We start from the raw sequence: 13,109 nt of genomic DNA, 5'->3' as shown, positions 1-13,109 counted from the left end.
CTCCAGTATTCTTGCCTGGAGAATTCCATGGACAGAGGAGCCTGGTGGGCTACAGTTTATGGTGTCGCAAAGTCAGACATGACTGGGCGACTAACACATATGCACATCACAAGCCTTAGATTGAACATTAGAAACTTTAGGAAGTGTACATTTACAGATTCTCAAATGTACATACATATAAAATCTTCTGTGTCTCCATCATTTAGTGAAGTTCTTGAAAGACAACCTCAGTAGCATGCATATTTGTCTGGTTTTGGTCTTGGGTTAAAAAATCCATGTTGAAACTTCACTATAGAGCTATATCTCATAAGTTAATTCAATACTAGTTAGATAGCAGGATACATTAATATATTTTGTTCTTTCACAGTATCCAATAAATGGCTCCATGAACGTGGACAGGAATTTCGAAGACCATGCACCTTGTCAGAATTGGAATGACAAATGAACTTTCTTTCTCTCCTGTTGTACTCTAATGTGTCTGATACACACAATTCCCAGTCTTAACTTTCAAGAGTTTACAATTGACTAACACTCCGTGATTGATTCAGTCATGAACCTCATCCCATGTTTCATCTGTGGACAATCACTAACTTTGTGGGGTTTTTTTCTTTTAAAAATAACACTAAATCACCACATTGTACATATAAAAACCTTAAAGTTCAGTTAGTATCACAGAGGACAAAAAGGCAGGGTTAAAAATGAGGAACTTTTACTTTTATATTTTAAAAACTTTTTTTGGTTGGAAAAAAAAATACACGTTAAGCATCTGGTTGTAATATTTCAGTATATCTCTGTTGGTTGGTGGTGGACTAAAATGGTCCATCTGATTAAGGAACAGATGCCTTACAGTGTATACCTAGGTACTATGTTTACCTAGTCTTAACTTTCTTCTGGATCTGCCTGACAACTAGGAATAAATTAGCCCTCTAAACTCGGTTCCATTTAACGTTTGCCCCTATGTTTTCTAAGTAGATTTTTTCTTCTCCCAAGTCCTTTTTTTTTTTTTTTTTTTCCCAAGTCCTTTTTAAAGTATTCTTTATTTTTACCAATCTGCTCCTTTCATAGCTCCTCTGTGGTGAATTAAATTTGAGTTAAAAAAATTTAACAGAAGGTCCTACATTAAAAAGTTTTGGCCTTCTTAACAGAAATGATCATGACTTAGCCTGTTTCTTCTTTTTCTTAAATGACTCATGATTTTGTCCAAAAATTTTTGTTGTTTTCCTTAGCTCTAATTCCTTGCCTCTTATTCCAGCTACAGACAGCAGGGGATGATGATGTTGGCATTCAGATTAAATAAATATTGTGCCTTAGGAGACTGGAAGTTTTAAAATGTACAAGTTCTTTCAATGATGAGGGAATTGATAAAAAAAAAAAAAAGTTTTTCCTAAACAGTCAAAATGTTTGTTTCTTCAATTCTGAAATGTGTTGTGACAATAACCTATTTATGATCTTAAACCTTTTTTTAAAAATGTTTCCGTTTTCTGTGTGGTATTTTTCATATTTGAATGTGAATATATGCTATTGCAATAACAGGTTATTTCTTTATATTTAGGACCTAAATTTATTCTCAATGTTCATTCATTCTAAAGTCTCATTGTATGGTAGAAAATGTAGTCTCTCCAAACCTTCAGATAGTTAATCAAAATACATTACCTTTAAAGGGAGCTCCAATCTTTAATACTATGGTTATGGAATTTTTACAATAATGTTATATAAGACTTTATTTTCTTCAGATATATGGTGTGGTAGTAGAAAGCTCTGAACCTAAGGAAGTATGTTACTTGACCCTTTAAGCTAACCTTTACATTTCTTATGGTGAATCCTAGTTCATAATAAGTCTCTTTATCCTTCACATAGTATTCAAATAGGAATTTGGTTAATTCTCTGGGAAAGAGGGTATTCAAAAACAATTGGTAAAAAGTTAACTGAAGTTTCTTTCTTCCACCTATCCTTTGTTCCACTACAAAGTCGGTGATGCCATCCAACCATCTCATCCTCTGTTGTCCCCTTCTCCTCTTGCCCTCAATCTTTCCCAGCATCAGGGTCTTTTCCAGTGAGTTAGCTCTTGGCATCAGGTGGCCAAAGTATTGGAGTTTCAGCTTCAGCATCAGTCCTTCCAATGAACACCCAGGACTGACCACCTTTACGATGGACTGGTTGGACCTCCTTGCAGTCCAAGGGACTCTCAAGAGTCTTCTCCGACACCACAGTTGAAAAGCATCAATTCTTCGGCGCTCAGCTTTCTTTATAGTCCAACTCTCACATCTATACATTACTGGAAAAACCATAACCCTGACTAGACGTCTGGACCTTTGTTGGCAAAGTAATATCTCTGCTTTTTAATATGCTGTCTAGGTTGGTCATAACTTTCCTTCCAAGGAGTAAGCGTCTTTTCATTTCATGGCTGCAGTCACTATCTGCAGTGACTTTGGAGCCCCCCAAAATAAAGTCTGCCACTGTTTCCCCATCTATTTGCTGTGAAGTGATGGGATCAGATGCCATGATCTTAGTTTACTGAATGTTGAGCTTTAAGCCAACTTTTTCACTCTCCTCTCATTTTCATCAAGAGGCTGTTTAGTTCTTCTTCACTTTCTACCATAAGGGTGGTATCCTCTGCATATCTGAGGTTATTGATATTTCTCCCGACAATCTTGATTCCAGCTTGTGCTTCCTCCAGCCCAGTGTTTCTCATGATGTACTCTGCATATCAGTTAAGTAAGCAAGGTGACAATATACAGGGTTGACATACTCCTTTTCCTATTTTGAACCAGTCTGTTGTTCCATGTCCAGTTCTAACTGTTGCTTCCTGACCTGCATACAGGTTTCTCAAGAGGCAGGTCAGGTGGTCTCTTTCAGAATTTTCCAGTTTGTTGTGATCCACACAAAGACTTTGGCATAGTCAATAAAGTAGAAATAGATGTTTTTCTGGAACTCTATTGCTTTTTCGATGATCCAGCAGATGTTGGCAATTGATCTCTGGTTCCCCTGCTTTTTCAAAAACCAGCTTGAACATCTGGAAGTTCATGGTTCACATATTGCTGAAGCTTGGCTTGGAGAATTTTGAGCATTACTTTACTAGCGCGTGAGATGAGTACAATTGTGTGGTAGTTTTAGCATTCTTTGGCATTGCCTTTCTTTGGGATTGGAATGAAAACTGACCTTTTCCAGTCCTGCGGCCACTGCTGAGTTTTCCAAATTTGCTGGTATACTGAGGGCAACACTTTCACAGCATCATCTTTCAGGATTTGAAATAGCTCAACTGGAATTCCATCACCTCCACTAGCTTTGTTCATAGTGATGCTTCTTTGACTTCGCATTCCAGGATGTCTGGCTCTAGGTGAGTCTAACTTCTAGATGGTCTAACTTCATGACCATTGTGATTATCTGGGTCATGAAGTTCTTTTTTGTATAGTTCTTCTTTGTATTCTTGCCACCTCTTCTTAACATCTTCTGCTTCTGTTAGGACAATACCATTTCTGTCCTTTATTGAGCCCATCTTTGCATGAAATGTTCCCTTGGTATCTCTAGTCTGTCCCATTCTATTGTTTTCCTCTATTTCTTTGCACTGATCATTGAGGAAGACTCCCCTTGCTAGTCTTTGGAACTCTGCATTCAAATAGGTATATCTTTCCTTTTCTCCTCTGCTTTTTGTTTCTCTTCTTTTCACAGCTATTTGTAAGGCCTCCTCAGACAGACAGCCATTTTGCTTTTTTGCATTTCTTTTTCTTGGGGATGGTCTTGCTCCCTATCTCCTGTACAATGTCACAAACTTCCCTCCATAGTCCATCAGGTTTTCTGTCTATCAGATCTAGTCCCTTAAATCTGTTTCCCACTTCCACTGTATAACCGTAAGGGATTTGATTTAGGTCATACCTGAATGGTCTAGTGGTTTTCCCTACTTTCTTCAATTTAAGTCTGAATTTAGCAATAAGGAGTTCATGATTGGAGCCACAGTCTGCTCCTGGTCTTGTTTTTGCTGACTGTATAGACCTTCTCCATCTTTGGCTGCAAAGAATATAATCAATCTGATTTCGGTGTTGGCCGTCTGGTGATGTCCATGTGTAGAGCTGTCTCTTGTGTTGTTGGAAGAGGTTGTTTGCTATGATCAGTGTGTTCTCTTGGCAAAACTCTATTAGCCTTTACCCTGCTTCATTCTGTACCCCAAAGGCTAATAGAGTTACTCCAGGTGTTTCTTGACTTCCTACTTTTGCATTCCAGTCCCCTATGATGAAAAGGACATCATTTTTGAGTGTTAGTTCTAAAAGGACTTGTAGGTCTTCATAGAACTGTTCAATTTCAGCTTCTTCAGCATTACTGGTCAGGACATAGACTTGAATTACCATGCTATTGAACGACTTGCCTTGGAAACAGACAGAGATCCTTCTGTTGTTTTTGAGATTACATCCAAGTCCTGCATTTCGGACTTTCTTGTTGACTATGATGGCTACTCCATTTCTTCTAAGGGATTCTTGTCCACAGTAGTAGATATGATGGTCATCTGAGTTAAATGCACCCATTCCATTCCATTTTAGTTTGCTGATTCCTAAAATGTCGACATTCACTCTTGCCATCTCCTGTTTGACCACTTCCAATTTGCCTTGATTCATGGACCTAACATTCCAGGTTCCTATGCAATATTGCTCTTTACAGTTCAGTCCTTGCTCCCATCACCAGTAACAGCCGCAACTGGGGGTTGTTGTTTTTGCTTTGGCTCCATCTCTTTCTTTCTGGAGTTATTTCTCCACTGATCTCCAGTAGCATATTGGGCACCTACCAACCTGGGGAGTTCATCTTTCAGTGTCCTATCTTTTTGCCTTTTTATACTGGGGTTCTCAAGGAAAGAATACTGAAGTGGTTTGCCATTCCCTTCTCCACTGGACCACATTTCACTCTGGTAGAAGTGTATTATTTAGCAGGAATGGTACTGGATAACATAGAGAAATAAGAATGAATTATCAGTACTAGAGAGTACCATTTGTTTAATTACAAGATTTATCAGAATGAAATAGATTTCATAGTCCAATTTCCTAATGTCTTTGGATATTATTCTACCACACTAATGAGTTTTGCAAAAGTAACTGTAGTGGAACAGTTAAGTTCTTGAGTGCCTGTTTTATTAACTTGTATTTGAGGACTTCGAAGTTTCCTTTGTGTGTGAATGTAGCCGTCAGTTAAATATATATTTTGATGCAGGAAGACTAAGTTATAAAAAATTAATAGGCAGTCTTATCAAATATAAAAGTTTATATTCTGCTTTTTGAAGACTTGTTGAGTTCCTATTGCAGCACTATACAGCTAAGATTAGTTGTACAAAAAAATAATCACAGGTAAAATGAGCTCTAAAATCTGAAAAGTATACCCTTAGATTTTTGTCATTTGGTTGTTCCAGTTCCTACCAGATTTATTTGTAATACAGATCTGTTTTAGGCTAAGCACTTTAAAAGATTCAGAACAGAACATCTTAAAGAGAAGATGTAGAGTGATGTGCACATTTCATGACTTTTTAGAGAGATGAATTTTCTCTTTAGTCAGTTGTAGATAAGGCATTCACTTAAGCCTACAAAGAGTCAAAATTATTATTTTAATATCTTCCTTAAAACCATAAATGTGCTCCATTGCAATTTAGGCTTTATGTGAGTTTGGATATATCAAGGGTTAAATCATATTATGTATAATAACCCTGTAGTTGTTAACTCATAGATGAAGAAATACTTAAATTTACCTGTGTATTCGATTCTATTTTTTACTTTACATTTAAAAGGCAGAGAAGTTTAAGGCTCTGTAACATGAAACACTTTCGGATTTTTATCATGAAATGGAAAAAAGTCCTTATTAAAAATAATGTGGTATCTTTCCCACAATCCCTTACAACAACGTGAATCAGTCATAAGTATACATATATCTCTTCCCTTTCAAGCCTCCCTCCTGCCCTACAACACCTGTTCCAAATATGCTGAAGGAGCTGAAGGAGAGCATGGGCAAAGAACTAAGTCGGCAGGTGATACATGAACAAGATGAAAATCAGTTTAAAAGAACCAATTCTGGAACTGAAAAATACACTAGAGGGGTTCAACAGCAGGTTCAAGTAGGCAGAGGAATAAACCAGGCAACTTGAAGACAAGTCATTACAAATGATCAAGTCTGAGGAGCAGAAAGAGTATAGAAAAGTGAACAGAGCCAAAGGGACTTTACGTGACACCATCAAATAGCCTAGTGCATGACATTATATGAACTCTTGAGGAAGAAGATTTCTGGGAGATAATTTGAAAAAATAATGGTCAGTAACTTCCCAAATTTGTAGTCTTGTCAGCCAATAATCTGACAAATTTAAGAAGCTTAAAGAATTCCAAGTAGGATAAACTCAAGAGAATGACCCTGAGATATACTATAATCAAACTCTTGAAAGACAAGCAGCAAGAGAGTACTGAATTAGTGTCCAAGGAATCCTGAATAAGATTATCAGTGGGTTTATTAGCAGAAACCTGGGAAGTCAGAAGGCAGTGCTTTACATTTAAAGCACTGACAGTCAAGAACTATGTACATAGTAAATCTGTTGTACAAAAATAAGGGAGAAATTAAGACATTTGCAGATAGACAAAAGCTGAAGGAGTTCATTACCACTAGACCTGCCCTATCAGAAATGCTTCTAGTTGAAAAGACTCTAGACATTGACTTGAAGCCATAAGAAGACATAAAAATCTATAATAAAAGTAAATGTATGGACAATAGAAAAATTAACATTGTGATTTTGGTTTATATCTCTTTTCCTAGAGAATTTAGAAGACAGCTGCATAAAAATAAATCTGTTAATGGGTACAATATATAAAGTTATAACTTGTGACTTCACTAACAAATGGGAGTGGATCTATATGGGGTAGAGTTTTCATTTGTGGTTACAGAAACTGTTATTAATTCAGAGTATTATAACTTTAGGATGTTATATGTAGTCCACATGGTAACCACCAAGAAAATAGCTAAAGAACATATGCAAATAGAAATGAAAAGGAATCAAAATGTGTCATTACAAAGAAAAGGCAGTAATAGAGGAAAGGAGAGGGGAAAGTTCTTAAGATACAAAGAAAAGAATAGCAAAATTAGTTTTGCCATCCCTAGCAAAGAATGTTCACACATTGGTGGTGGGAATGTAAAATCGTTTAGTCACTATACATTCCTCTTTTGAGTATGTTTCCAAAAGTAATGAAACTAAATGCTCAAAGAGATATTTATTTGTACAGTCACTTTAACAGCAGCTGTATTTACAATAGAACGGAAGAAATCCAAGTGTCCATCAATAGACACTTGGATAAGTAAAAGGTAAAGAGGACAGTTTTTAAAATAAAAATAAGTAAAAAGAAAATGACGCTGAAAATAAGCAAAGAAGATCTAACAGAGAAGAGATGATGAGAATCCCTAAATAACAAAACCAAGTAAAGAGAATCGTGCTTAAAAATTATATTTCAAGAAAACTTTCTGTAGTGTGAGTGCCTGACAAGAAGCTGTTAATTGCTGACACATCTATTTCAAAGGCATCCTTTTTTTTTTTTTTTAAGGCATCCATCTTAAACATGCAGCCAGCTGTATGACACGGCTGCAAGCAAAACAAATAGATAACCAATCAGGCTGTCCCACCCCTGCAGGTCCCCTTTTATTAACAGAGTCCTGTGTCCTAGATCAGCTGTCCCCAACCTTTTTGGCAGCAGAGACTGGTTTTGTGGAAGATTATTTTCCCATAGACCCGGGGCAGGGGGATAGTTTGGGGATAATTCAAGAGCATTACATTTATTGTGTACTTTATTTCTGTTATTATTACACTGTGATATATAATGAAATAATTCTACAACTCACCATAATGCAGAATCAGAGGGAACCCTGAGCTTGTTTTCCTGCAACTAGATGACCCTGTCTAAGGGTGATGGAAGAGTGATGGGAGTGGCAGATGAAGCTTCACTCTCTCTCACCTCTCACCTCCTGTAGTGCAGCCTAGTTCCTAACAGGTGGCTGGGGACCTCTGTCCTAGATAAATGACCATTCTACCATATCTGTTTTTCCCTTCCCTTGCCCAGGTCCCACTCTTATACTTGAAATTCGCCAATACTGAGGCAGGCACAAAATCTCAGGCACCCTATCCTGGGAACTTAATAAAGGCAGAATCCTCCAGATCTGTGCTACCCCCTACTCTACCCATGACCAACTCTGTGGCCCCTGTAGGATCTTTGAGTAATCTTGTTCTTTAAAGTTCTCTGATGGTTTTTGCTGAGGTGCTCCCTGCAGTCATAGTTAAGAACCACAGGGCTGTTGCGGCCACAACATTGACTCTGGTCCAGGAAATGTCTGGGGTCGGGGGTGGGGGGGGCTCTCCACAAGTAATAGGAACCCAGTCAAGTGTCTCAGGCATTCCTATCTAACAGTATCACTAGGAGTAGGCTGAGATGGACACAACACTTTGCTAAAATTGTTTAAAAGTATATATTGAAAGAGCAGAGACTTGTGTGCCAGAAAATAACAACTCAGAATAACCAACATCAATACGTACTTGTAAAATTACCTGATTTTAAAGAGGGAAAAAAATTCCTTTGAGCATTTTGGCAAAAAGACCACATTACTTGTAATTTACAAGGAGAGAGAATTAGATCATTATTAGATGTTGACAGCAACACCTTATTCTAGAAGAAAACGGATATAAAATATATTTAAGATAGTCAAGGAAAGAAAATGTGAACAAAACGTTTTGTCTCTAGCATAACTAACCTTTAAGTATAAAGGCACAGACAAATCTATCAACATGCAGGAACTCAGAAAATATTGTTCCTATGACACCTTCCTAAGAAATCTAGAGAATGCGCTTTTGATACCAGAATGGAAAGTATGAAATAGATATGAAAGATGATGAAAATACTAATTATCAAACCCATAGGATAGAGCAGCAGCTACAGAAAAAAAAAATTAACTTTTATAGTATAAAATTTAAAAAAAGATTTAAAATTAGTGTACTTATGGAGTAGCTACTCTGAAAAACAGTGTAAAGTTTCTTCAAAATGTTAAAAACAGAACAATGATCCAGCAATTCCACTTCTGGATTTTTATCTGCAGAAATGAAAGCACTAACTTGAAAATACACATGCACCCCCATGTTCTTTGCAGCACTGAACATGGAAGCAACCTAAGTGTCCATTGATGAATGAATAAAGAAAATGTGATATATACACACAATAGAATATTAGTCATCCATAAAAAAGAAATTTTGTCATTTGTGACACCATGAGTGGACCTTGAAGATTATCATGCCAAGTGAAATAAGTTGGACAGAGAAAGGTAACTATTGAGTACTATATGATCTTACTTGTATGTGGAATCTAAAAAGACAAAATGGTAGCAAAAACCTAAAAACATAGATAAAAAATCTAGTGGTTTCCAAAGGTAAAGGGTTAGGGTAAAGGGTAAAAAGAGTGAAGGTGATCAAGAAGTACAAACTACCAGTTATAAAATAAATAAATCACATCTAGCTGCCATCTTGCATCCCCACATGTGTGCGCCTAATCTCAGATGGTCTGCCGGAGACCACCTGAGCACCAAACCTAGTCCCCAGCGCAGCCCCATTTCCACTCCAGCAAGATGAAAGAAACTATCATGAACCAGGAGAAAGTTGCCCGCACAAGTGTGCATTGGTGGGAAAGGAACTGCTTGCAGAAAGAAGAAGGTGGTTCATAGAACAACCACGGCAGATGACAAAAAACTTCAGTTCTCTTTAAAGAAGTTAGGGGTAGACAGTATCCCTGGTATTGAAGAGGTGAGTAGGTTCACAAATTAAGGAACACTGTTCCACTTTAACAACGCTAAAGTTCCGGCATCTCTGGCAGCAAATACTTCCACCATTACAGGCAATGCTGAGACACAGCAGCTGACAGAAATGTTACCCAGCATCTTAAACCAACTTGGTGCAGATAGTGTGACTAGTTTGAGGAGACTCGTCAGGCTCTGCCCAAACAATCTGTGTACAGAGGAGCACCACTTGCCAGAGAAGATGATGATGATGAAGGTACAGATCTAGTGGATAATTTTGATGAGGTTTCCAAGAATGCAGCAAACTGAATTGAGTCAACCTCTGAAGAAGATAAATCTTGAAGTTACTGAGAGCTGCTATTTTATATTATGACTGCTTTTAAAATTTTGTTTATGGATCTGATAAAATCTAGATCTCTAATGTTTTTAAGCCCAGCCACTGGACACTGCAGCTCTTTTCAGTTTTTACTTATATACAATTCATTCTTTGCAGCTAATTAAGATGAAAAACCTAAGAATAAAGTTTGGAATAAAGATTAATAAAGTTCTTTGCCTAATAAAAAAAAGCCACAAGGAAAAAATGTAACTATGTGTGGTGATGGATGTTAATGATTATTGTGATGATCATTCTGCAATATATATAAATATTGAAGCATTATATACCTGAAACTAATACAGTGTTATGTGAATTATAACTAAAAAAAAATTATCACTCCCAAATGTCAGTGGTGCAAAGGTTGAGAAACCCTGATTTCAGTCATTTGATTAAAAATAGCTGAAAGAAATGTACTAATTGTGGTGAAGTGCTTGTTTGAAGAATCTGCCTTTAAAGTTTTCAGGTTGTATTATAGTTGAGCCTGACAGATATATTGATCAGATATCATGTTCTTCATCCTATTCATTTTTTCTTGAAACATTAAAGGGCATTATAAAAACCATAATAATCTGGTTTCCACCTTAAGAAGCTGGAAAACTATACAATAGAGAATATTAGCAATAAAAATAAATGAAGTAGTTATACATACCACAAGGTAGAGGAGCCAAGATGGCGGAAGAATAGGACAGGGAGACCACTTTCTGTCCTACAAATTCATCGAAAGTACAACTGAACGCTGAGCAAACTTCACAAAACAACTTCTGATAGCTAGCTGAGGACATCAGGCGCCCAGGAAAGCAGCCCATTGTCTTTGAAAGGAGGTAGGACAAAATATAAAAGATAAAAAGAGAGACAAAAGAGCTAGGGATGGAGACCCATCCCGGGAAGGGAGTCTTAATAGAGGAAGTTTTCAAACACCAGGAAACCCTCGCACTGGCGGATCTGGGGGAAGTTTTCGAATCTCGGAGGGCAATCTAACTGAGAGGAAAAATAAATAAAACCCACAGATTACGTGCCTAATAGCAACTCCCAGCAGAAAAGTATCCCAGACGCCAGCATCCGCCACCAGCAAGTGGGGGCGGAACAGAGAGGAGCGGGCGGCATTGCTTAGGGTACATACTACAAGGTAGATGAACCTTAAAATATACTAAGCAAAAGAAATTACTCACCAGGGGCTGTATATTGGTAATACGATGCCATGTATATGAAATGCCCAGAATCAGTCAGTCAGTTCAGTCGCTCAGTTGTGTCCAACTCTTTGCAACCCCATGGACTGCAGCACTCCAGGCTTCCCTGTCCATCACCAACTCCCGGAGTTTACTCAAACTCATGTCCATCGAGTTAGTGATGCCATCCAACCATCTCATCCTCTGTCATCCCCTTCTCCTCCCGCCTTCAATCTTTCCCAGCATCAGGGTCTTTTTGAATGAGTCAGCTCTTTCCATCAGGTGGCCAAAGTACTGGAGTTTCAGCTTCAGCATCAGTCCTTTCAATGAATATTTAGGACTGATTTCCTTTAGAACTTGACTGGTTGGATCTCCTTGTAGTCCAAGGGACTCGCAAGAGTTTTCTTGAACACAATTCAAAAGCATCAGAACAGGCAAATCTAAAAAGAAAGCAGATTAGTGGTTGCCTGGGGATGGGGGTATTAGAGAGTGATGGTATTAGATTTCTTTTTGGATTAATGAAAATGTCCCCAAGTTGATTGTGATGATGAATACACAATTCTTTGAATATACTAAAAGTCATCAAGTAGTACATTTTAAGCTATAGAATTGTATGATGTGTGAATTCTGTTTTAGTAGAAGTGTATTTTTTTTTCTGTTTAAGGCAAGAAAAGAACAAATTAAACCAAAAGGAAGCAGAAGAAAACTAAGAGCAGAAATAAATGATATAAAAACAGGCAAATCATAGAGAAATTCAGTAAAGCCAAAAAATATTTTCTTGAATACATCAATAAAAATTGATAAGTCCTTAGCTAGACTGATAGAGTCAAGAGAAAAGAAACAAATTACCAATATAAGGCATCAAAAGAGGGACATTACAATAGTTTTTACAAGTATAAGAATAATGGAATATTATGAACATTTTTATGTCAATAAATTTTAGACAATTCATATGAAATTGACAAATTTCTTAGAGACAAATTACCAAAATTTACTCAAGAAGAAATATCCTGGACAACCCCATATCAAGTAAAGAAACTGAGTTAATAATTAAAACCATTACCACATAATCCCAAGAAATAAAAATAGTTCAATATTTTAAAAATCTGATGGCTAAAAAGCAGATGGAAAGATGTTTAACATTACTAATTATCAGAGAAATGCAAATCAAAACTACAATGAGGTATCACCTCACACTGGTCAAATGGCCATCATGAAAATGTCTACAAACAATAAATGCTGGCGAGGGCATGGAGAAAAGAGAACTCTCCTACACTGTAGAGGAAACGTAAATTGGTATAACCATTATGGAGAAGAGTGTGGGTGTTCCTTAAAAAGTTAAAAACATAACTACCATATGATCCAGCTATCCCACTGTAGGACATAGATCCAGAGAAACCATAGCTAAAAGATACACCCCAATAATCACTGTGGAACTGTTTACAGTAGCCAAGACAAGGAAGCAACCTAAATGTCGATTGACAGAGGAATGAATAAAGAAGATGCAGAATATAATGGAATATTACTGACCTATTAAAAAGAATGAAGTAATGCCATTTGCAACAATATGGATAAACACAGAGATTATCATATTAAGTGAAGTCAGGCAGAGAAAGATGATTTCACTCAAATGTGGAATCTAGTTCTTTAAAAATGATATAAATGAACTTATTTACAAAATAGAAACAGGCTCACAGATTAAAAAAAAACACCACAACTTAGGAACTCCTTATTGCAAAATTCAGACTTAAATTGGCCATTCAGGTATGACCTAAATCAAATCCCTT

The 13,109-nt window shown here is 37.0% G+C and overlaps 1 protein-coding gene and 1 pseudogene across 2 annotated transcripts in view; both read left to right on the top strand.

The window, feature by feature from the left end:
* The window catches only part of P4HA1 (prolyl 4-hydroxylase subunit alpha 1), a 101,608-nt gene extending 100,137 nt beyond the window's left edge, over window positions 1–1,471 (top strand). For both annotated transcript variants that reach the window (XM_061161778.1, XM_061161777.1), the window contains exon 15: window positions 368–1,471. In XM_061161778.1, the coding sequence (XP_061017761.1) occupies window positions 368–438 (71 nt within the window). In that variant the 3' untranslated portion in view covers window positions 439–1,471. The remainder of the gene's footprint in view (window positions 1–367) is intronic.
* A 7,811-nt stretch (window positions 1,472–9,282) lies between these two features.
* LOC133070628 (transcription factor BTF3-like) lies at window positions 9,283–10,259 on the top strand (annotated as a pseudogene).
* Window positions 10,260–13,109: the final 2,850 nt, after the last annotated feature.

The sequence above is a fragment of the Dama dama genome, chromosome 15, assembly GCF_033118175.1.
Source record: "Dama dama isolate Ldn47 chromosome 15, ASM3311817v1, whole genome shotgun sequence".
Lineage (NCBI taxonomy): Eukaryota > Metazoa > Chordata > Mammalia > Artiodactyla > Cervidae > Dama > Dama dama.
Note: the sequence above shows the minus strand (reverse complement) of the source record. Positions and strands in the feature narration are given on the sequence as shown.